Source organism: Stigmatopora argus, chromosome 24 (genome assembly GCF_051989625.1).
Source record: "Stigmatopora argus isolate UIUO_Sarg chromosome 24, RoL_Sarg_1.0, whole genome shotgun sequence".
In the NCBI taxonomy this organism is placed as follows: domain Eukaryota; kingdom Metazoa; phylum Chordata; class Actinopteri; order Syngnathiformes; family Syngnathidae; genus Stigmatopora; species Stigmatopora argus.
This window is the reverse complement of record NC_135410.1, coordinates 1,415,001-1,441,588: the sequence shown is the minus strand read 5'-3', so window position 1 is coordinate 1,441,588 and position 26,588 is coordinate 1,415,001. Positions and strand designations below refer to the sequence as shown.

At 40.4% G+C, this 26,588-nt stretch overlaps 1 protein-coding gene across 4 annotated transcripts in view; it reads right to left on the bottom strand.

The window, feature by feature from the left end:
- Positions 1 to 686: 686 nt before the first annotated feature.
- The window catches only part of LOC144069376 (BMP/retinoic acid-inducible neural-specific protein 3-like), a 57,891-nt gene continuing 31,989 nt past the window's right edge, over positions 687 to 26,588 (bottom strand). For 3 of the 4 annotated variants that reach the window (XM_077594742.1, XM_077594743.1, XM_077594744.1), the window contains 6 exons: positions 24,941 to 25,131; positions 23,837 to 24,021; positions 11,239 to 11,344; positions 10,640 to 10,876; positions 5,537 to 5,759; positions 687 to 3,172 (listed from right to left, as the gene is read on the bottom strand). In XM_077594742.1, the coding sequence (XP_077450868.1) occupies positions 2,056 to 3,172; positions 5,537 to 5,759; positions 10,640 to 10,876; positions 11,239 to 11,344; positions 23,837 to 24,021; positions 24,941 to 25,131 (2,059 nt within the window). In that variant the 3' untranslated portion in view covers positions 687 to 2,055. Of the gene's footprint in view, positions 3,173 to 4,071; positions 4,355 to 5,536; positions 5,760 to 10,639; positions 10,877 to 11,238; positions 11,345 to 23,836; positions 24,022 to 24,940; positions 25,132 to 26,588 lie in introns of all 4 variants that reach the window. The other variant, XR_013298459.1, reaches the window with a different exon arrangement.

Genomic DNA, 26,588 nt, shown 5'->3' with positions numbered 1-26,588 from the left:
AAAAGGCATTTTCCTCCGATATGCCCCTTTCACTATGTCATCCTCCACATGCACACACCTGGTTTATGTTTTTGGAGAGATGTTTTGGAGCGAATAAGAGAAAGTTCAATGCAATAGTGTCTTGCTAACATGGCAACACAAAATGTCTTCAAGGCCTACGCTCATCATCCATTGTTGTAATGTGTCGTAAGGGTTGTATTCATTTTAAATGAACAAGAACATGAAACACAGCAATCTTTAAGATTACAGAGTAGGAAGTGTCTACTGATGGATATGTAATGTTTTGAAAATGAGGCAAACAATGACTTCAACTTATCATATATGATATGTATTTATGCACACAAAACTGGCTTTTGTGCTTACGATTCCATACTACATTGAATTGTGATGCATATCCAAAACTTAATCAGTCAAAACATCTGTGCTTACTTACATTACACAAAAGAGGCAGCCTTGTGCTATACAAACTACATATTCCTGCCGGAATATAGAGGGTCACGAAAAAAGGAACTTTTTAACAATGGAATATGACCAATCATGATGGAAGACACATCTTGTTAATGGTAAGTGAAACCTTTAAGATATGCAATTTAAGAAACATAGATGGAATTTTCATTTGTTTGAAATTTCATCCTTAAGATTGAATCTTCCTGTTTGAATGCTGTATTAAAATCTGCTGTTGAGATTCCTCACTGACCGCTCCAACATCTGAGCTGGCATACTTTGAAGTTTATCCTGAATTCACCATGCTTAATAAAATGGCAGAGTGTTTACACAATCTTGCAGTGATTTCACCTTCAGCTATGCCAATACATACTTAAAAAATATCCATCTGTTTGGGTCACCTTGTATAAGAAGAATAACGTTTGTGTCAGAAACAGTATGTTCAAATAAAACAAGTAATTAAGTTCTTATAGTTCAGCAAACTAACTCAGTTACTTAGATCTTTAGTGAAATGTGTTGTGTTCACGTTACTCGAAAAAGTATGCAAATTAAGAGTTTCAATAATCAAGTTTGTACAGTTTCATTAACTACAATCCCCCCCATCCAAGAATAGTAATTGGCTTGTGATCTGAAAACATCTTTTGGGTATTCCAGGTATAGTATTTTTGAACAGGAGCTAGGAATTAAATAATGTAAATTACAGCGTATAATTATTACTGCAACAAGGTTTTCACATGTAATCATGAATCGGTCATGTTGGGAAAATGATTTAATATTATCAAACTATTGACAAAAATAACAAAAACAAACCAACCAAAAAAACAGTGCCCCTCATGTTACACTATCTACATATCACCCATAAAAAGATTTTTATTTAGTGTATAAACACATTTCATAAGACAATATTATACACAATATATTCCCCACAAACAACAATATAAAAATAAACACCCATCTAGCATATTGTGATCAATATGTATTTTGAGCAATTCTAATGCAATACATGTATTTCTTATATTTGTATATATTCTGTTCATACAAATATGTTTAAGATGTTTCCTTTTCTTAATTGGTATATTGACAGGAAATCTTGAAAATAGAGCTGCCAATGAGGGTGCATGTTAAACTAAACAGTCAGGATATATCAGCAATGGATACAGTTTGTCTTTGCTGTAAAATCTAGTCTGCAAAACAAAACAACAAAAGAACAAAACAATCAAATATGCTGGTCTAAAAATATATTTGAGAGCAGAGAGCATTACATTGTTTGATCCTCCAATCATTTGCAGCTTCTATATCCATCAAAGACAGTGAATGAGGTTAACAGAAACATTCTTTGAGTTATTAAAAAATGCACATTTGTGTTGGAGATGTATCAGCGATCAAAAAAGTCTATATTGGAAGTACAGCATGTTCAAGTGCCAGTTTGTGAAAAAAGAATGTGAGATAGTGATGAAATTATAGTGTTCCACGAATTTCTATGAAGGCTGAAAATGCAATCATGAGAATCTTAGTGACATTGAGAATGTCCCTCAAACAAAATTGTTCTCAACCATAACCATGAGTGTGTATGATGTTTTCCATCTATGCACTCGGCCCCCTGGCCAATTATTAGCTACATAATTTTGTTGTTTCATATTCAATCACGTCGGGCTGTTTGGCACTGAATGTCTGCAGTGCAGCCTGGATCCTAGCAACGTCTGTTGAGGATAGTTTAAGCCGATGCCGCAACAAACAAGAGAAGAGATCCAAAGGCTGAGCTCCTGGTGGAGAAAGCCTGTTTACCCGATCTCGGATCTCCAGTAGCTGCAGAAGGGCAGAATCTTGTGATCCCTGAGTATAGGGGTAGTCCAGCTGTAAAATTAAGTCCTGGATTGCATCTGGGTCAAAGTGCATACTATAGCCATACACCTGTATGTTGTTTATTTTCATGTAGCCAAGATTTTGTCCTGGTTCCAAGTACTCCAAAGGTTCATAATATACAGTCCCATTTCCATTACTTGAAGGGCCTCTCATCCGACTCCGTAAGTAGAAGTGAACTGTCTCAAAAAATGTTTTCCATTTGTTGCCCAAAGTCAAAGTCCAATTATAACAGTCAATGGCAACCTCTAATTTATTTCTCTCCCAGTTAGGGTAGCTATTTTGGTCTGTAGGCATAATCCAACTCTCTGAATGACTCCCCCCAAATGGGTTTATATAGACAGACAACATTGGGTCCAATGTAATGTTCTTAGTAAGGCAAATCTGAAGAGAAATTCCTAAAAGCATGTGGACATGGTTTGACTTGTATTTATTACTTTTTAGAGTCAGCAGCATCCTCTTTCTCCAGGATGGATCAAACCAGTTATTTAGTCTGACATCATTGCTGACAAAGATCCCGTGAATGCTGATGCGGTTGTCCCGTTTCTGCAGTAGATAGCGTAACTCCAAGTCCTGCAGGTCTGTCTCAAAGGCAATGTAATGGTCGATGGAGTCTGGTACTTCGTTGCGACATGCACCCTGACTAAGCATATAACCCTGGTTGCACGTGGCACAGCGGGAACGGTTCTCATAAGAACAGGAGCCACAGGATGTACCTTCACCCACTTTGCAAGGAATCAGACCCTGACAGTTGGGGTGCTCGAAGGGGCAGGAACAACTGCGTGTCTCCTCCAAATATGAGCCAATGTGGCTGTTTTCACTGCAGTACAGTATGGAAAGGATGTAGTTCAACCAGTAGGTCATAGTTCTGAAAAAGGAAAATAAGAAAATAGAAGTTTCCATAAAGACATCATCTCCAATTGCAGCAGGATATAAAAGGCAGCACAAAATTATATTTTTTACAAGTTTCCTCCGGGTACTCCGGTTTCCTCCCACACTCCAAAAACATGCAGGGTAGGCTTATTGGACACTCTAAATTTCCCCTACGTATGGGTGTAACCCATAACAATGTGCTACTGGCTATATAGCTACACTAAAATACATTAAAAAATGCACTGCACTGCATATAATCTAATAATCTTTTTAAGTATGGATGCCATGGTTTTAATTAAATAAAAGAAAAAAAAAATCTCTTTTTGTGTATTTGGTTATTACTTTTGATTTGTGCTTGTCTTTAGCACATTATCTGAGACTAAAACTTTCCCAACTCCAGAAGTCAACAAGAGTTTCTCAAATTGCTTTAATTCTTCCAAAGGTCACTAGACTAAGATGAGCCGAGTAAGAACTTATTGGGACGAAAAGCCTGCCCTTAACTGGCAAACCTCTAACCTACAGACAAAAGAAATCAACATTAATTAATTAGCCTGGATAACTAAATGCCCAAAATCGGGTTCGACGAATCAAGATACTGTTGCTAAGCAGCTACCAAGGTTCAAATTACGAATAACGGAGGAGTAGGGTTTCAAAATTAGTGTTCATAAGAAAATAAAATACTGGAATAGTGACTTGAAAAGCCTTTGGACTCAAAAAAAGGATACAAAATATCATTGAGACATATGGATGTGAAAAAAAAACAGACTTGAGCAACACTTAAAATTTAAGATAAATAGATGAACCAACTTTCAACTGTAAACAGTAAAAATGAACAAAATATTTGAAATGGGGCGGCCCGGCCGGTGGAGCGAGTGGTAAGCGCGTCGGACTCACAGCTCTGGGGTCCTGGGTTCAAGTCCAGGTGACGTCCACCTGTGTGGAGTTTGCATGTTTTCCCTGGGCCTGCGTGGGTTTCCTCCGGGTACTCCGGTTTCCTCCCACATTCCAAAAACATGCATGGTAGGCTGATTGGTCACTCTAAATTTCCCCTAGGTATGGGTGTGTGTGCATGGTTGTCCCTCTCCTTGTGCCATGCGATCGGCTGGCCACCGATTCAGGGTGTCCCCTGCCTCTGGCCTGGAGTCAGCTGGGATAGGCTTCAGCACCCCCCGTGACCCTAATGAGGATAAAATGGTTCAGAAAATGAGAGATATTTGACATGTCAATATTTACTGGATTCGATGAATATATACACAATTCATTCATTTTCCGAACTGCTTATCATCAAGAGTTTCGGGGGGTGCAGGAGCCAATGCCAGCTAAATATGGGTACCAGGCAGAGAACACCTTTAATCGGTGGCCAGCCAATTGTAGGGAAAAAGGAGACAGACAACCAATCATGCTCACACTCATACCTGGGGGCACTTTAGAGTTTTCAACCAGCCTACCCTGCATGTTTTTGGCTATGTGGGAGGAAACCGGAGGACCCAAATAAAACCCACACAGGCCCATGCAAACTCCACACAGTGAAGACCGACCTGGGATTGAACCCTCGATCCCACAACTGTGAGCCCAAAGCACTAACCGATCATCCATCGGGCCACCCTTGATGCCCACAAATGAAATAAAATAAACAGAATAGCGACAAAACTACTTAATCACAATGTGAAAAAAACTGCATTTAATTCACACCTATCTTTTTGCTTCCTTCTTTATGAAACTGACCGTGATAGCGTGTTCACTTCTCTCTATCTGATTTTGACTGGGGGATGGCCGTGGGGTGTGCAAGCTGGTGGGTTATGATTGGTGTTGGCTTGGTGGTGATAGTGTAGCAGTGCCTGAGAAAATACATGACCTGGTTCTTTTCACCCAAATGCGAAAATGTGAATTATCATAAAACGTCCTTTTCTTTAGTTGATCTATATGTATATATTGGCTTTTATCCAGAAGGAATAATAATAAACAAACAAACAAAAAATATTTGCCCCAGATGCTGCAATTTTAATTTTATACGAGTACTCCTGGTTTTCTTTTAGAAAGTCTGGTAAACTAAACCTGCAATCATCCGTTGTGAGACCAACATCTGTGACACCTATACTCTCAGAAGGCCTGATATATTATATGTAAAATTAGCATAATGCTTATTTCAGGCAAACGTGCTGTGCAGAGAGTAGGCAGAGGAAAATAAATGAGCTGTGCCATTTTCACATTGCTTGAAAGGACTATGATGTGGCTGCAGGCTTTACATTTTTTGCTTATTTCTCATACTGTGGTGCTTGCTGGCACAGTCAGGGACATACACAGATTATGTCAACAGCAAGGTCAGCAGGAATGCTTCAATAATACCAGAGGATCTCACCTCTCCCTCAGTATAATGATTTTGGGCTTCATGTGGCACCTCTTGCTGAGGGTGAAGAGCTTGTTGATGATGCGCATAGATTTGCTCAGAAGCTGCTGAGTGTTGAGCTCCAACAGTTTATAGCGTTGATGAAATGCCGATTCCATTTTCCAGAAGTACTCGATGGCAGATGTGTTCAAAGCATATAATGTGGGAAGCCTCTGAACAAAATTCTGGAACTGGTCTGGAAGGAAGGCAGATAAATGTGAACCGTTGCTTTTCATTTGTCTTTTATCCCCCATCACACACACACACATCTTCACTTAAATCTAAGTATATGTGGCTAATTTAATCGGACTAAATGAGAAAATCCTTTCACGCGGGCCACACGGGCAGCTCTGGGGCTAACTGGAAGTGAAAGTGTTTGATGTTTATGATAATGAAATGCGGCAGAGCTAAATAAAGGTTATATGTTTTTTTTTTCCTTTTGTGAACAGCCAAAAGCTTTTCTAGACATTATTTCTTTTTGTGGAGAAAATTGCTTTGATATTGAGCACAAGTGATTGAATTTATAGTTTACTGTCAAAGTAACTATCACTAAAAGAACATTACATTGCGTAACATGAATTATTATTAATAAAGATATTAATAATAATACATCAAATATATAACAAACAAATATCAATTCTTTATTCTCACTGACATGAAACTGAGATGATAATATGACTGCTTTGGAGTGAGTCGAGTTATTCATGCATTTATTATTCCGACGGCTTAGGCTAACAAGGGTTGCAGGCGGTGCTGGAGCCAAATATGGGAACCAGACAGGGGAAACCCAAAATTGTTTCACGCTGACACTCATACCTAGCGGTAATTTAGTGTGTTTAACCATCCTAACCTGCATGTTTTGTGCATATGGGAGGAAACCGGAGTACCCTAGAGAAAACCCACGCAAGCCTGGGGACAACATGCAAACTCCACACAGTGAGGACTGACCGAGATCGAAACCGACCCCCACAACTGTGAGGCCGACACGCTACCCACTCGTCCAATTGGGCCACTTTGAGTCGAGTTATTCATTTAATCATTCATTCATTTTCTGAAACGCTTATCCTCTCAAGGGTCGGGGGGAGGTAGGGCAGTGTTGGAGCCTATCCCAGCTGACTTCGGGCCGGAGGCGAGAGACACCCTGTATCGGTGGCTGGTCGACCACAGGGCACAAGGAGACGGACAACCATTCACACTCACATTCATACCTAGGGGCAATTTAGAGTGTCCAATCAGCCTGGCATGGATGTTTTTGGAATGTGGGAGGAAGCCGCAGTACCTGGAGAAAACCCAAGCAGTTCTGGGGAGAACATGCAAACTGCACACAGTTGGACCGACCTGGATAAGAACTGTGAGGCCTAAGCGCTAACCATTCATCCGCCTAGAGTCGAGTTAATGAGGTAAAAATAATAAATAATGGATTACAGATCTTCCCAGGTAAAAATCCAGTTAATTATCACTAAAGATTATTGTAAAATTTAAACGGCATTCTGGTAAAAACATAGATGCCAAAGGAGTCAGTGAAGTTGTCCCTTTTTTGTCCTTGTGTATTTCAGTAACCACCTTTTAGCTTTGTTGTTTTCTTTTTGTGCTCCATTTTCAAGATCTTTCGCCCTCCCTCCTCCACAAAATCTTTCTAGCCCCGTGAGAGCACCCCATTAGGCCGGCCCACTAGAGGGCCTGTGTTGGGTTTTCTCTGGGTACTCCAATTTCCTTCCACATTCCAAAAACATGCATGTTAGGCTGATTAGACACTATAAATTGCCCCCAGGGTATAAGTGTGAGTGTGAATGATTGATTGTCTCCTTGTGCCCTGCGATTGGCTCGCCACCGATACAGGGTGTCCCCTTCCTCCAACCCAAAGACAACTGGGATTGGCTCCAGTACCCCCAGCGACCCTTGTCAGGATAAACTGGTTCAGAAAATGAATGAATGAAATAGGGTAAAATTAGTCTCTCACAGCAACCATAAGTTCGTATCAGTATATTTATATGGATCTTTGTATTAAAAAGCAACCAATAACTTGCTTGCCTTATTTCATTAATACAGTATACATCCATTCATTTGTGGCTTCTTAATAGATTTTAATCTTCATTAGGCCTAAATGATATCTCCTTTGATTAATATGTGCACACGCACAATACTCACATCACAGATACTTTTTATTATCATTGTTTGGTCATTGTTTGCAAGACATTTCTGCAATTGACCGTGCAATTGTAGGGGGTAAGCTGTGAGTATGGGGTACCTAATAGGGACCTGGTCCCTGTATGACTGGTGTCAAAGTCAGGTTTGTGTAGCCAGCAATAAATTGGATTCGCTTCCAGTAAGGCTTGGACTCTGCCAAGGCTGCCCTTTGTCGCTGATTCTGTTCACAACCTTATTGGACAGAATATCCTGACGCAGCCGGGCATTGAAGAGCTACACGGTGGACTCAGTGGCCTCAGGTTTGCATCCCTGCTTTATGCAGATCGTGTAGTTCTGCAGGATTAAAAAGGCCGTCATCTATCTTTTACTGGAAGGCTTTGCAACTGAATGAGAAACGGTTGGAGTGAGAATCTGTCAGGTTTTGCGGGAGCTTGGAGCGTGATAGGGCCCAAACGCAGGGAGGCAGGCAAGGACAGGGAATAGAGTGCACTAACAAAACTTAAATAAAACGTGCCAAAGTTCTAAAAAAAAAGAACAAAAGACTTCAAAATCAAACCTGATAGGGAAAACGTGGGGAAACGAGGATCACAGGAAATGGAGACAAGCCTAGGAAGCCCAGACAATTCGACAAACACACATGGTTTAAATAGACAGACATAGGTTGGCGAGACAATCTGAAACACCCGGGTCACACAAGAGGCAGCAATCAGGAGATACACCAGGGGCGAGGAAACAACAGGTGAAATCAATGGATAATCACAGGGATAGGTGGCCCAGGCGAAAACATGACAAAACCAATCCCTAACAGAATCAGCACCTCAGAAACAAAGATCATGGTCCTCAGTTGGAAAAAGGTGGGATGCCCTCTTTGGGCCAAGAATGTGATCCACCCCTAAGTGGAGGAGTTTTAAGTATCTCAGATTCTTGTTCACAATCGAAGAAAGAATAGAGCGGGAGATCGATAGGTGGGTCGTTGCAGCGTCTTCAGTTATCCGGACTCCGCATCAGGCCTTCATGGTTAAGAAGGAGCTGACCCGAAAGGCAATGTTCTCTCTATTTTCTGGTCCATCTTCATTACATTACAATACCTCATATATGGTCACGAGCTGTGGGTTGTGACCAAAAGAACATGATCCTGGATACAAGCAGCTGAAATGAGTTTCCTCCGCACGTTGTCCAGACTCTTCCTTTGAGATAAAGTGAGAAGCTCGGTCATCCAGGAGAGGCTTGGAATATTTCTGTTGCTGCTCCATGTTGAGAGGAACCAGATTAGGAAGCTCGCACATCTGATTAGGATGCCTCCTAGACGCCTCCCCGCTGTGGTGGTCCAGGCATGTTCCGGGAGGAGGCTAAGGGGCTCACTCAGAATGTGCTGGAGAGACCATGTCTACTGCTGGCCTGAGCTAATGGAGTGGGAGAGGGAAGTCTCAACCTCGGATAAGCGAAAGAAGATGATCTCCTTGCCATATTGACCACCTCTCTACCCCTTAGCCTGGACTAAACAGTATATATGAATGCAATGTGATCATGGTGAGTGAGCCAAAGTCTTCCCAAAAAGAGCTATTAAAGTAATCTGGTAAAAAAGGGCAATATATATCACAAAACAACCCAAAAATCATTTTTTTCTAAATATTGTTCTGCCTTAGATTTATGGTTTGTAGAAATCCCACCTCTGCCAGCAGAAATGACATTTTATGGCCCAGATGAAACATAACATTGTACACCTTACAGACCTGCGATCGGCTGGCCACCAATTCAGGGTGTACCCCGCCTCTGGCCCGGAGTCAGCTGGGATAGGTTCCAGGACCCCCCGTGTTAGATTTATTATGGAATGTTTCTATATGTGTTGTAAGCTTTTTTAATAAGTAATAAGGCTATAAATTAATTCATGGGACCACAGACACTTTTCCTCCCCATCGTCTCCTCAAGACCCCACAGCTCGAGGACACATTGTTTTTGGACGCTTTTCGGCAAAACACAACGGGACTGTTTTGACGGGACTCCAGCAGCAGATGGCGATAATCGCATTATTGTTTGAAAATACGGATGCTTTGTTTACATTATAATACTGCTTGGTTTACTTTAGAATGCTTTGTTTACCTTATAATGAAAATATTATGCAATTCCTCACACCGTTGTTTGGGTGCCTTGTTCAACTTTTATGCTTACTTCGGCAATTCTCACACAGTTGTTTTTCTAACCATCTAGGGTGTTATTGTACTGATTACATAACATGTTTTTCGAGTGTCGCGATTAAATACAATGATTCAGTTACTGCAATTTAGAATGCCTTGGGGACTAAGACGACGTCACAAGGTACCTCCTTGCAAGTGTAAGCAGTTATGTTGAAAGATGTTTTCCTATTTTAATTAAATATTACTAATAATGATTCAAAAGGTTTTAATCATTATTCCACCACCCCGCAACCCTAATAATAAAGCAGTTGAGAGACTTACAGACCTCCTCCACAAGTGAAATATTCACAAGTGGGTGAATTGTTAAATTTAAGTAATTGTCATTCTATTGTTTGTAACCTTTTTATTTATTCATTTATTTTCTGAACTGCTTATCATCACAAAAGCTATGGTGGGAGAGAAGGGAAAACCTTGAATTGGTGGCCAGCAATTCAAAGGGTACGAGGAGACTATTCACGCTCATGTTCAACCACCCTAGCATGCATGATTTTGGAACGTGTGAGGAAAACGGAGTACCTGGAAAAAACCCACGGAAGCCCGGAGAAAAAATGCAAACTGTGAGACCGATGCGCTAACCACTCAACCGCCAGGCCGCCCTTGTCCATTAACACATACCAATTGATTCATTATTCAATATTGTATTTATTTACTTAATTAATAAGCTCCGGTCCTCCATACTTATGGGCTTCCGTAATAAGTTACGTAAAAAGAATGTGAAACTGAAAACACTAACCTGACTCTTCAAAATCTTGGTTTGCTGTGTTCCAAGAATCTTGAATTTGCAGCAAACCTGCTTCCATAGACTTCAAATCCAACTCAGGGCAATTACAATGTGGGTAGTCTGCAGCACATTGGCACCAACAGTCATTGTCCCGGCACACAAATTGCCCCTCCTCATTACATCCAATGTAGTTGAGCGCTGCCTGCATAAACTTCTCCTGCAGATATTCTGGTAGTATGCTGTGAAGGCCTGAGTCATAGAGAAAACATTTACCAATAATGTTAGTGAAGTATGTTTTATTGTATATCTGTAAAGCACTCAAGACCACACACACACACTCTCATGTTCTGACATACGTGGTTATTATAACATAGTATATGCTGAACATTTTTTTTATTTTTTTCCTCATAGTTTTACTGCTTGCTTTTGGATTTTCAGTCATTACACTTCAAAGATCATCAAAAAATTAAAAAGAAAAGAAAAGAGAGACCTAGAGTGACTGAACCTAGATGTATTCAGACACTTTTTGGCTGTACTTATGAGTTTGTCGGAAAAGAGAAATTTAGACAATTTCATCAGAAATTTCGTGAGGTAAATTAGGAATGGTCTACCTTGCAAATGGACCTTGTTTTCGGGACTCTGAACCAAAACGGAACTGACAGAGTCGAGGTTGTCATAGTTACTGCATCCAAGTGGGCCTGTCCTTGTTTCAGTCACCTAAAAGAGCGAAATCAAACAAGCATAACAACTTTTATACTTTAAGTGATCAGAAGTTTAAATGATAAAGGAGATTTGGGTGGCGCGGGGGATGTGTGGTTAAGCGCGTCGCCCTCACAGTCCTGGGGTCCTGGCTTCGATCCCAGGTCGGTCTTCCTGTGTAGAGTTTGCATGTTCTCCCTGTGCTTGTGTGGGTTTTTTCCTGGGTATTCTGGTTTCCTCCCACATTCCAAAAAGCATGTATGGTAGGCTGCTTGAACGCTCTAAATTGCCACTAGATATCAGTATGAGCGTGAATGGTCTCCTCGTACCCTGCGATTTGCTGGCCACCAATTCGGGGAGTCCCCTCCCCCACCGTGACCCTTGTGAGGATAAGCGGTTCAGAAAATGAATGTTTGAATGAGATTCCACACTGCAAAAGCATTTTTTTATTCCCCTGGATTGGATCAGAGGAGATTGCAAATTGCTAATTAAAATTCACTTATTAATTTTTCACCTGAAAATTTCATCTCTCTGTTGCAGATATTGATGGTGTGAAAGCCCAAGAAAAGTACCCCTGTTATGAACGTGCATCAAAGCAGAGATGCAACACTGATTTTTTTCATGTAGAAAAAAATAACTAATCAACATTCACCAACTGTTTGATTAATCGATTTCAAACCGAAACTGACATTTTTTTAAATGTATGAATCGGTACCTTTGATTCTCAAAAACCTGACCATTATTATCCAAGCCACCTTAGAATCTCTTGCATTTCCTTCCTCTCTGTTCGCCTAAAAGTGCATGTTTAAAAATGTTTGCATCCCTTTCATAGGCTTTATTCCATTTCCTTTCACTACTAATACTGTATTTGACAAGGGTAGAAGTATATTGGACCTACCAGGTTGGGGAAAAGTATTTATATAGCACAATTTGGCACAATGTAACATAAAGTGATATGGATCAAATAAAAGTAGGAGGACACAGTTAAAAAGAGGAATTACTAAAATAGAAATTAAATACAGAGAGACATCAATGCATAAAAAAGCACAAGTCTTCATTGTGAATTTAAACAGTAAGGGCAGTTAGTAATACACTGTGGAAAACAAAATAATTTTTAGGGTATTTTAGGATCAAAAGGCCTTATGCAAATGTATGCCAGTCAAGTAAAAAAAGTATGTGATCACAGTGAGTGCTGCAGCTGAGTGTTCAGTATACACCATAACACTGTGAACTTATTGAGTGTATAGTAGTAGTACACAGCCATAGTGCGGATGTGTTTATACGAGCACACCAAGGGACTTTGTTATGTCAAATAAGCTGAAAATAACAAGATCAGGTGGAGTGAGAACTGGGAGTATGGTAGTATCTAATAGCTAGTAGTTTGCGTGCCACACGCTAACAGCTATAACTTTAACCTCAACAACATGACCTATCTGCTACAAAAGCCTATTTTCGTCAGAGTCTGGGTGAAGTGTTCAATGCACCAATGATCCAATTTCAACGGTAGTCCCAATTTATCCGTGTGTGCTGGACAAAACATTTCTACACAAACCTCACTGTGATATCTTTTGGAAATGTGCGTGTTCTCACATCAGGCTATGACGACTGAGTAGAGCCAAACAATATATGTGTATACCACTATACCCAATCAATTCTGAAAAAAATAAACCAAAAGGGGTGGATGAATGAATGGACTTGAAGGTCACACTCAGAGCCCGAAGCTCTTGGAGCACAGTGAAGGAGGCATATTGTCGATGGGCACTGTGTAAAAAAAATACATTGGGACTTACGTCATAGTATTTTTCAGGTGATTACAGAGACTAAGGTTGTGACCATTTTGTCCGGAGGGGCACGTTAAATAAATTCATACCTACATTGAGTCAGAGGGTTCCATTTGATCCTGTGTACATATTTCTCTATCAATCTCTTAGTCATAGAACCAACAATTTTTGATTCAATGGGAGAAACTGGGGGAAAAAATAAGATTTTAATCAACATCTCAATTACTGAGTTTAATATACGGTGCTTGCTTGACTTGTACCGTGAACACTACCTCGATAAAATCTACAACAAATCTTCTCTTTTAATTTATTTCTCAATTTTTGATTCACTTTTATGCAATAATACATCTGAAACTTCATGATTCTCTCAATTAAATGAAGACTCCCACACCACTCATGCAGCCCCATATACTATGGACACAGTCACCATGACAGCCGCTTCGTGGTGTAGACATTCACTCAGCTCACTTCGGTGCGGGCAGGACTGGGCTCGATTCCCGCTGGTAGGTTTGTCTCTCTGTGTGCCCTACGGCTGATTGGCGACCAGTCCAGGGTTTAGTCTGCCTTTCACCTGAAGTCAGCTGGGTTAGGCTCCAGCATTTTTTTCTTGGATTTCTCATCATGTGACCTGTTAGCGTGCTAATTTTCTTGGAGGTGATTGTCTTTCCATCTCTTTTAAATTTCTGCACCACTTTTGTTATTTTGTTGTTTAACAAAAAGAAAGATGGCTGATATGCTTGTTGCCCTCACCCTTTACTAAAAGTTATTTTCTTCCTGAGATCTAAAGGCAAGACAGCTGACAGCATGAAGTGTTGAAGGGTTTCCTCATTAGCCCCTTTCGCTTTTATAGTCACCTATCATCTCGATACCTATGTAATTAGATTCATCGGTGGTTGACATCCTGTTGGGGAGAATTTTGTCTTCTTTTTTCCTAAAATCTTTCATGGGGTGTATGTATTCCTTTCTAAACCATGTTCTTTACAGATATATTAGAATATGATTTCCCTTATTGTGCAAATAAACAAACACTCCAAACTACAACTCAAAAAGTCCTAAAATTTATATTTGCATGTCGTTAGTACATTTTGTTACTGGCTTTGCAGTGCCAAGTTTGTGCTTATGTTATGATATTTATTTGGTTTGGAATTATTATGGGCTATTATTGGTTTTGTGATGTGTTCAGTCTGGCTACTTTATTATGCCCGGGGATATTTTACAGAAGCGACACAACCCAAAGACAATTTTGAGTCACCTGCTTCCCCCCAAAAAGCATTAATTCATCCATTTGCCATAATGCTTATCTTCGTGGGGGTTGCTTGACCCTATCACAGTCAACAATGGGCGCCAGGTAAGGGGTGGCCTAAATTGGTGGCCAGCCAATCGCAGGGCACAAGGAGACGAGCAACCATTCAACTTCACACTATGTAGGGGCAATATAGAGTGTTCAACCAGCCTACCCCGCATGTTTTTGGGATGTGGGAAGAAACCAGAATACCTAGAGAAACCCCCCGCAAGCCCAGGTAGAACATCCGAACATCATGCAGGAATCCCACCTGGTATTGAACACTCAATCTCAGAAATGTGAGGCAGACTCGCTAACCACTTGTCTACAGGCTCGCCCCCACAAAAGAAAGTAGATAATATTCTTAAGAATATTTGCATTGCACATTTCTATTCCATTGTGACACGATACTAATTCACATATAATAATAATAATAATAATCGTTTTTCTCATCAAAGTCAGCTAGCGACATCGACAGATTTTTTAATTCTGTGCACACATTTCTTTTTCCTTTTCAAATTGCAATTTTTGGAAGTGACCTAGGAATTGACAACGTGTGTGCACAAACATCCATCAATTATTGGATAAAACGCTCTGGGTTAACATGGTAAATTATGTTAGAAAACAAGCACATATTTTTGATGTAAATAAGACATTACGACTCCTCATCATTCCACGTTGAACCCGACTCACGTTAGCGGACGTACTGTTAACCAAACAACATTTCAAATATAGTGTCTGCAGCTGCGGAAGCCTGCAATGTTCAAATAAAGGTGTGATTACAATGGTGAGGTCTTTTTCACACACAAAGCGAACGTCTACTGAGGTCTCAGACCGGCTTTTTGTTACGTACCAGAGTTTGATGGTTTGTATTCACACTAGCCCAAATGGTGCCCACCACAAAGCTATATTAGGTTTGCCCCAGACTAAACAGGGCAGGTGTGAATACACCCTTAGAGTTTTAGGTAAGCCTGATTGCCATGTAAAAAGACTATTTGGATAGATCTTTGAAAGGGATAGGCAGATTAGATCAGGGGTGGGCAAACTATTGGGTGGTGCAAGTTTTCGCTCAAATCCATAAGAGGAAACCTTTCCACCAATATGGTATGTTAGATATAAAATCAGTGGATTGCAGTAAGTTGCTTCTTGTTTCAGCAGAAATCTAATTGGTTAAACTGTCTGTGTTGGATCGGTTGGAACAAAAAACTGGGTCGAGGGTTGAATCCCAGGTCAATTCTCAGTGTGGAGTTTGCATGTTCTCCCTGCACTTGTGTGGGGTTTCTCTAGGTACTCTGGTTTCCTCCCACATTCAAAAAACATTCATAGTAGGCTCGTTGAACACTCTAAATTGGGTTTTCTCCCGGTACTCTAGTTTCCTTTCAAATCGTTGGCTGGGTTAGACTCAAGCACCCCCCGTGACATAAATTGAATTAATTGAATAAGTAATTAATATAGAGACAGACCTACCTCCATATAAGAGGTGATAGTGACTTTAATCTGACCTGCCACTAATTTGAAATATGTCACAATGTGACTCTATAGTATAAACAGCACAGTAGCATACTACATTCATTAATTTTAAACACTGCTCATCCTGGTGAGGGTCATGGGGCACTCACTTTCACACACACAAAAAAAAAAAAAAAAAAAAAATATATATATATATATATATATATATATAGACTAGATCGCAGATATTTTTCTGAGGTATACATTTTTTTAAAACTTCATAAAAATGTGTATATCTACACTGGAAGCTTGGAAGTTAGGGCACTGCTTCTTCTCTCAGCGTCGAAGAAGAAATATACAATAGAGGGAGAATGGGCGGGCCTAATATCATATGAAGTGCCTAGATGCACTACGTCTTGTCATTTCCTGTTTTGTTGCTAGTAATTTTTGCGTTGCACAAATCACCAGTGAAAAAAGACTTTTTTTAATCGCAGTTTAAAATGCCTCCTAAATATTGACATTCCTCGATACGCTAAAGACATAGCACGCCATTGCGACATAAATGAATCTACACTGTGGGCGTTCTTTTGTACATCACTCAGCCTGTAGGAATGTTAATGGGGTCCTCCATGCGGTTAAAAGTGAGACACTGGAAGTGAACACACTTTCCCTCTGGATATACACGCGTGCTGTGGAGATGTGTATGCTGGGAATAAAAATAAAAAAAAATTCTTGTGAGGTGCTCTTGAATCTGATGAAGAGGACTTGGACTAAAGCTCCCAATACCCAGTTTTTTTTTTTTTATCAGGCAAAGAGGAACTATTTTCTCTGTGAGTACAGTATTTAAAGGATTTAAATTTTATATATATATATATATATATATATATATATATATATATATATATATATATATATATATATATATATATATATAGAGAGAGAGAGAGAGAGAGAGAGAGAGAGAGAGAGAGATTATATTTAGATATTAATACATTATAGTCTTCATATGCGTATAGCTATAATATTTAATAAATACACTTCTTGATGATTGTAATTGTGTACTTGGATTTCTGTATAGGCGCAAAAATGTAGTATGGTAGTAAAAATAGTGGTGGTCCTACTACGATTATCACGGCCATGTCTGGTCTACATTATCCTCAATAGTCAGGGAATTACTTTATATAAACTGTGATCCATGTTTACTTTGTGGCTTCAACTTTCGCAGCTTTATTACACCGCATATTTTTTTCTGAAGTGTAAAAAAAGTTCATATAAATGTCCAAAATCCAACTGGAAGACAGATGAAAAATGGCGGTGAAAATGGACCGACTCTTCTTTGGCGCTGAATTTATTGTTTCTCAGCTCTGAAGAAGAAACAATATACCATAGAAGAAAAATGGGTGCACCGAAAACTATCAATAGCAGCGAAAGACGCCGCCTCAACTTTTCTTGTTTCCAGCGGGTTGCGTTTCACATCGTGTATGTTATATCACATGCAGAGAGAATATTTCAACTCAATTCGAGCTTTGTATGGATTGAAAATGCATGCTTAGCGTCCAGCGTCGTCTAAGCCACGGTGAATCGAGGACGGCTCCTCTGAGCGAAGCCACAGCGAATCGAAGACGCCCTCCCGGTTGCAGAGCGAGACAATGGCTTAAAAGCAGAGCTGCTGGTTGGCTTCACGGTAAAGACAGCCTCAATCAACAAGTTTGACCATGCTCATGGTTTTAAAAACATGAACAAAGCAACGCAACAAATTTGCCTATTGGATAAAGGCCTTCATCTTTCATCTATCCGTCTATTTTAAAATTCACAGGCTTTTTTAAAGGTATTTTTTAAACTTGTTTACATCGCAGTAATTATGAAAGAACACACTCTTTTTCTCTTCATCACTGAATTCTCAAACCTAACTTTGGTTTTGAAACAATCTCCTATAAAGTGGAACATGGGCTTCAAATCAAAGGATGATTGGTTAAACGTCACCAAAATAGTGGCTGTTGTTTCTTTGACATTTCTTGCCAAGACAATCTGACACTGCACAATTTTCTGGCAACTTCCACATGAGCCAAAATACACAGGATACAACATATCCCACAACGCGGAAGGTCCCAGTTTAGTGCTTTTTGGTTTGATTTTTCGATACAAGGGTTAATGTACTTGACCATGAAGACTTGCCAGCAGTTCAGCCTACTGAATCACGCCACTTACAGGGTCACAATCATCCTCATCTTACATGGCTATCGTTTATGATTGTTTAGCATAAGGCAGGGTGTCAAGGCAAACCAATCAGATAGAGTAGAAGTAGTAGTAGCTTTGTTGAAAATGTCTTTATCTGAATGTTATTATTATTTTAATTATTGTTTAATCATTTATTTCATATTGCAGACCAACTTTTTTAAGGCAAGTAGATAAAAATGGCTGTCAAAATTTCTGCACATTTTTTCCCCAATACGTTTTATAATAGGAGAGTTGTCTTATCTCTCACTGTACAGCAGCATAATAAAAACAAAACCACCCTTTAAATCTTCACGTTATTCTCATTCACAGAGGAACTATTCAGGAAATTAACCAAACTCTCAACTGTATAAATGTCAGGCAATGATTTTCCTGATTTCTCTTTAATTTAATTTTGCACTATATTTACACCCTTCATTTCCCCTTAGACCAGGGGTCTCAAACTCAATTTACCTGGGGGCCGCTAGAGGCCAAGTCTGGGTGAGACTGGGCCGCATCAGGATTTCCACAATAAAAGCGCTGATAAAACATTCCAACGTTATCAAATATCTTTATTTTTTTTTTCAAAAAATAATGAATTAAATAAATTAACTTAAAGATGAATAAAAAATCAATCAATCAGTAATAGAAAAATAAAATAATAATAATGAGAGATATACACTGGCTGCCTAAGTAGAGAAAATAAATTATTTTTATTCCGTTTCAAATGTCTGTATTAACAGCTCTTTAACCTTTAACTTTCTGAACTTGAATGGAACATTGAACATGAAATATTCTGAACACGGCTTCTCTTGCCTACTCCTTGCTGCTAGAGACCTGGCAGCGCTTCTTCTCACATAGCTGACTCACATTTGGCTTGAGGGAGGAAGCAGTGGAGACCCTCAGTAGAGCTTGAAGATGCTCATCAGTAAGTTTGGACCTGTACTTGGACTTATTGAAGTTCAAGGTGGAGAAGAGCTTCTCACACAAGCATGTGCTCCCAAAAAGGCACATGGTCCGCTTGAACATTCGGGAAAGTTCAAGGAAGCTGGCGGGTCAACTCTCTCAAAAATTGCCCAAGCTTGTCTGCTTCTCCACTCACCTCCCTGAACTTGGCTTTGAGTGCAGAGTTGCACTGCAGGTCAATGAGCTCCATTTGAAGCTCAGGAGGGGCATCTTGCACATCAAAGGAGAAGGGGTCCGCAAAAATTTGAAATGTGGCTTTGTGTGTCTTGAAGTCTGCAAATCTGTGATCAAATTCCTCCTGTAGCTTCGAAATGGCCTCAACATACTTCTCACCACTGAATGGTGTGCCTGCATCCACGAGAGCCTTGCATGCTGGGAAATGGCAAAGGTTTGTCTGAGAGACCTGGGCTTTCCATAACACAAGTTTAGTGCAGAATGCTCTCACGTTGTCATAGGCAGCACTGACAAGTTGCCCCTGGCCTTGTAGCTTCTTGTTCAGTACATTAAGCTCTTGTGTGATATCAACAAGAAAAGCCAAGTCCATGAGCCATTTGGGATCACTTAGCACAGGAACAGCAACCCCGTCTATCTCCATGAAGTCTTTTACTTCTGCTCTCAACTCAAAAAATCTCTTCAACACGTTTCCCCTGCTGAGCCAACGTACCTCAGTGAAGTAGAGCATATCCCCATATTCTGACTCAATTTCCTCTAAAAAAGCACGGAACCTTCTGTGCTTTAAGCCCCTGGATCTGATTTGGTTGATGCATTTCACAACGACAGACATCACATTGTCAAACTTCAGGCATCTGCTGCAAAGGGCCTGCTGATGTATAATGCAGTGCAGAGCTATGGCCTCCTCCACACCCTCCTCTTCCAGTTTTTTTTGAACAAGTGCTACCAGTTCATTCTTCCTCCCTGTCATTGATGGGGCTCCATCGGTTGTTATTCCAACAAAGCTCTTCCATGGCAAACCGGCATTCTTAATGGCATCACACAGCTGGTGAAATATTTCCTTAGCGGTGGTCTGGCCATGCATTGGAATTACTGTGAGCAACTCCTCCATTACTTTAAAATTGTCATCAACACCACGGACATATATTGCGAGCTGGGCAGTGTCTGTGATGTCTGTGGTCTCATCAAGAGCCACTGAATATACACTGAAACATTGTGCTTTCTCACACAGTTGATCATAAATGTCACTTGACAGGTGAGAAATGCGATCTGCCACGTTGTTGGCAGAAAGGCTGATGTGGTTGAACAGACTTTTCTTTTCTGGACAGACAATATGTGCAGCCTGTAATATGCACTTTTTGATAAGTTCACCTTCTGTGAATGGCTTTCCTGCTTTAGCAATCAACTCACAAACGGCGTAGCTAGCTTCGACTGCTGCATTACTGTCTTTGGTAGCCTTCTTGAAGAAATCCTGTTGCCTCAGAAGACATGTTTTAAGACTGGCACCCTGGTTGGATCTCTCATCTCCCTGGTATTTTTCATACTCCTCAGCATGTCTTGTAGTATAATGACGTTTCAAATTGTATTCCTTGTGCACCGCAACTTTTTCAGTGCAAATGAGACACGTCGGGCTGCCCCTGTGTTCAACAAAGAAATATTGCACTCCCCACTTTTCTTGAAACTGTCTGTGCTCATCGCCGACCTTTCTCTTCACGGCAGGCTTTGAAAGAGACATCTCTGGGGCTCTGTAATTATTACAGTGTAATATGTTTTTTTACTTGGAATGAGTCTCGGATTGATCTTTCACTTTCAGTCGCGCGGGTTTGTGGCGCATGCGCACTTTCGCTCTCCGTTTCTCCGTTTCACTCGCGGAGATGGCTACATTGACACAGGCTGGATCACGGATCATAGCGCCTCATTCAGTTCTATGCTGAGAGCAGCGAAGGAGTGTGCGCGCCGAGCGGAGTGATCGGCTTCAAGGCTTCTCCTTCGCCCAGCTGATTGGAGGAATGAATGAGTGAGTAGAGCGAGGCACTGGACGGCCTGGCCGATGTCCCGCCCTCCAGAGCCGTGTACCTCACCGTGATTGGTTCATTCAGCTCTGAACACAACAAGTGTCATTCATATCAATCTTGCGGGCCGCACAAACATTAATCTTTCATATTAAGACGGGGGCCGCAAATTATTGTCCCGAGGGCCGCAGTTGGCCCGCGGGCCGTGAGTTTGAGACCCCTGCCTTAGACGCTCAACTGTCTGCCAATATTATTCTCTCTTCAGAGACATTCGAATATGTTGGCCTAGTTGCGTTCTACTCTTGAGTGGTTTGTGGCTGCCCCGAATCCAAGCCAACACTTCACATTCATTCATTCATTTAATTCATTTTCAACTCTGCGTTGCTGTAGCCTTTTCCAGCTGACTACGGGCCAAAGGGAGGCTACACCCTAAATTGGTTTCCTGGCAGTCGTACGGTACACACACACACACACACACACACAGAGAGACAACCATCCACACTCAGAATCACACTGTCACTGACCAGGAATTAATCCCACCGTGCCCTCATGGAAGTCAGGCAGACTTTCTGGAGGGACACGGTCGAATGCTTGCTCCAAGTTTGCAAAATATATGTAGACTAGTTGAGAAAACTGTTAGGAGTAGCCTGTTATTGTTTTTCCCTTTGCCTTTTCCCTATTCTTGTTTGTCCCTCCTGCCTTGCCGTTGTGCTCGCGCAGCTGCGTGTGATTCAAAATTAGTCCCTGTTGTGTCTATTTAAACCCCACTGATTATAATGTCATTGTCGGATCGCCTGCCTAAATTCCCTTACCATGTATCCACGTTACCTCGTTCCTCGATTCCCCGTATTTTCCATAGTCCGGTTTGGCTTCATGCTTTGTTTCCTCAGTCTTTGTTATTTTGTATGATTCCGCCAAAGTTATTAAAATTTTGGTTATGAGCACTATTTCCCTCGTCCTCGCCTGCTTCCCTGCGATTGGGTCCTAATCCCCCGTACCTCGCCACAACGTCTCCCATGGACGTAACAGAACGATCCGACTACATGGATCCAGCGGGAAGTCACCGACGCTCTCGTCAACGCTAAACTGTTTTGAAACTAAAGTGATATCATGTGAACATAAAGTGGCTGAAAATTGTAACGAGATTTTAGATAAATCCTTGATCGAAAACGAAATGTCAAAGTTTAGCACTAACCATAACTCATTGTCAATGAGAGCTCCAAATCAAACCAGAAATATCGGGGTAATTATTAACTCAGATCTGAACGTCAACAGTCACCTGAGGTATATCACTAAATCTGACAAAAAAAACATCTTTAATTAAGGGAGATTCTATTCTACATTCTATGGAAAAAAACTTTTCCTTGCATTCATTCTTAGTAGATTGGATTATTCTAATGGTATATTTATAGGTCTTAACTCATTAACTCCTAAAGACTTAATCGACATATTTTCCTTCTCGTTTGCGGGAGCTTCAGGTCGAAGTTTCAGAATTTCAGAATTGCAGGCAAAGTATTTTTGTCCCGGACTGGCTATGAAGAAACCAGCCACTTATGTGGTTTGAGAGAGGAAAGGGGTGAAACACTATCATATATTGAGTAGAGACAAAACATGTAGGCATCTTCACTAGCACAGACCTTATCTGGCGGAGGATCCACCTTTAGTAGTGACCTGATCCCAAAAAATATAGGTGGAATAGGTTATGTAGTTGATGCAGACACAAATGCGGTTTACAATGGCAGAAGTTAAGAGGGAACTCAAAACACCATCCTGCTCTTCAATAATAAATTCAATTCAATTTTCGACTGCATAATGCAGTGATTACAAAAAGGGCTAGCACACTCATATTATCATATTTTTTTATGTATCGTATCATGCATACACCAGAGTGTGTGATGTTGATATGTTGCTTACAAGGAAAGAGTAAAAACACATAAAACAAATGTGAGAAACCACAATAAGAATTCAGTATGCAAAGGGAAAACACAGCCAATTTAATTCATTCAGCTTGATAAGAACTGACAGAGTGATGAATGAACACACCCCGAAGGTATCAAGTGGTAAGAGATGCACAGTGATATTTACACACGCAAGCATATCTTGATATGCAAATTTGGGTCTTTGGCTTCCAAACTTGAGATTACACACATGGGAGATGAGCAAACAGTCCTGCTTTCGTCATCTATTTCTTCGTAGGTCTCTCTGCTTTTGTGGATGCCAACTCCAATGACACATCACATCATCATCGACTGTTGGCTAAACAGGATAACTATGTATCCTACTCATTTGGCCCCCAAATGTGATCAAAGCACATTAATGGTTTTGTAACTAAAGACAGATTAAAATTATTTCCAAAAGATTGTTAATCCAAATTTATTGTAATCTTTTTTTTTTCATTTTCTGATCTGCTTTATCCTCATTAGGGTCGTGGGGGGTGCTGGAGCATAGGTACAATAATAAAATGATAAACCTTATTTTAGCTTTTTCATTTTTTTTCAATTGTTCTCTCACTTAGAAACATGACAGCAACTAATTTCCCGCCAAAAAAGATGTGACAAAAGCATGTTAACCAGACTTTCTTCAGTTCCTGTAAAGTTGTAAAGAACCTGCCAACTCCACACAGGTGGACTGACCTGGATTTGAACACAGATCCTCCACTGTGAGGCCGATGCGCTAATATGCACGGAGGCGGCTAATATGCGAGAAAATACAGTAGTACTTGAGTGACACTAATTGGACGATTAATTCACTGATTAATTGATTCTTCTAATAAGGACAGCTTGTACCTGCATTCAGAGAATTGCAACTTCTTCGCTGTGTGTATAGTAAAAACAGCATATGAACATGCTTTTACCTTGATGACAGTTGAAGAAATCTGGATGTGGTGCAGTTTATGAAGGGTGCTTTCTCTGTCAATGAAGTAGGAAGCAGCCAGCTGGTGGAGAGCTTCCAGAGTCAAAGCTGTACCGTTACTGTCAATGAACTCATTTGCTCGACTCAACTTCCGTTTGTCCACAAAGATAATTAAAGATTCTTCTCCTATGAATTTAAAAGAAATAAATAGCATGTTAAAATATGTGTAGTCCTGCGATCGGCTGGCCATCGATTCTAGCCTGGAGACAGCTGGGATTGGCTCCAGCACCCCCGCGACCCTAATGAGGATAAAGCGGCTCAGAAAATGAGATGACATAAGAATATTTGTAGTCAGTTCAATATAGAACTACGTTTACTACCTGAACATCCCTCCTCCATTTACTAATCCATCCATTAATCCAGCCCGAGCACACAACTACGCAGATCCAACACAAATTGAAAAGGCTACAAGCGCCAGGTACTCAAGTAGCAACCGCCATGCGAGAAGAAATAAGGAACTGGAACTATGGTTAGACCTGAACTTTATACTCTTCCAGGGGTTAAGCTGGGGTCACGTGCCTTCGTCAGTATTGGTAGTCGCACTGTGCATGCACCAGGGCATCATTTACTGCTTAGAGCACCACCTCTGGCGGTCAGGAGGGATGAAATAGAACAGCCCTGCTCATTGGAGAAGCCTCCTCCATTCACTTGTTCGTCGGTGCGTGCCTGCGTGCATGTGTGCGTTCGTTCGTTCGTTCATGTGTTCGTTTGTCCCTGCATTCATCCACTCACTCACTCACTCACTCACTCACTCACTCACTCACTCACTCACTCACTCACTCACTCACTCACTCACTCACTCACTCACTCACTCACTCACTCACTCACTCATTCATTCATTCATGCATTCATTCATGCATTCATGCATTCATGCATTCATGCATTTATTCATTCATGCATTCATGGATTCACAAATACATGAATCATGCAGTCATCCATCCAACCATCCATCCATCTATCCATCCATCCATCCATCCATCCATCCATCCATCCATCCATCCATTCCTGTTTCATGCCAGCTAACGCTAACAGATCTTATATTTACCTCCCAGCGTGGCAGAAAGGAGGAAATGTGTTCCATATTTCCTAATAATGTTGTCAGTGATCAAGCTGAGACTAGGCCGCCTTCCAAGTTGCCGAATTGTCTGGAGAAACTCTGGGTCCAGTGGAAAGGGAAAACCACTGTTAACTTGCCGTTCCAAAGCAAGGCTGTTCACCTTCCATCGTCCAAACTCCCTGAAATGTCACAAAAACGAGAGAAATATTATATATTACAAAATATATGAAGGCAGCCCTTTCAATTCACACTCGTCATAAAGACTCCTCAGCACAATGGAAGTCACATTTACTTATGTAAATCAGATACGGTATACCGTATTGGGCCGAATATAAGACGATCCTGATTATAAGACAACCCCCTCTTTTCCAAGATTCAAATTTGAAAAAATACTTTCTGAACACCAAATTCAATTTTTTTTGCAAAATAATTGCAGTACAGCAGAAACAAATGAGACTGTCTAGCACATCTTAAAATCTGAATGTTTAAAAATGTAAGCTAAAGTGCAATCACATTTGTAAATGAATGACTTCTGTTTTTGGAATGTAAATGAACCAATCTGGAATATACGTAATCAATATAATAATATCAACATTTTGTGATAAAATGATAAAATGTTAGGGTAATGTAAAAAAAAGAGATAAAAGCTCTCCACTGGTGAGGAGACCTATGGGCCACCATTATGGGCTGTTGCTTTGTGAGCTCGTCACTGCTTAATGTCTATGTAAATTAAAATATTCCTTAAAATAGGATAGAACCATTTAGACACTGATTTCCGAAGGACTTGTGGCCAAAGATAACATTTTAGACTTCATTTTTCACAAACATCACAAATATCCATGAACATTTTGTGCCGAACCAATAATTTGGCTTGACTAGACCCCAAAAAGTTAGGTCGTAACGAGAGTTGTCATTGCTGAATGAATGGAGTAAGAGTAAGGACATAGTCATTAGTGATAGAATAAAATGGTTTATTGTTTATTGTGAACAAGCAGAAGAATCCGGCGTTGCCGGGCCTTCTACTTGTTGGCTCGAATGGCGGGAGATTTCATTGTTCGACGTCCGAGCTGGGTCTTCCTGGGAGCTATTTCAATGGGATGTAAAGGTGGAGGGGGAGCGCAGTGCATTTGTTTTTTTAATTTATTTTTAAAAAATTATTATCGATTTTATTTACTGTTAATAGGCCGCTGATCTTGGAAACTTAAATTTATATTTACATTTCGAAGACAGTTGTTGCGCTATAAAAATCTTTTTTGAAAAATGGCTTGGATGAAAACGGAAAATGTGAGTTACATGTATAGCACAGCAAATGTGTATTCAATTATGTACAGGTATCTTGAGCTGGGAAACCAAGCATGATTACTACCTCGGACCATTTTTCCAAAAATCTGATTTTTTCGACTATCGATTTTTGATACTTATCGGAAGAATTTCGATACAAAACCAAGCTAAGAACACTCACTGATGTTTTAAGTACAACCGTGTAAATTTTTATGAAAATCATACGGACAAACCTGCACACACACACACACACACACACAAACTTACATTTATATATAAGTGTAGATATATTTGTAACCAGTGAATCACAAGAAATGAGGAGCTGGACAACCATTCATGCTCATACTCACACATA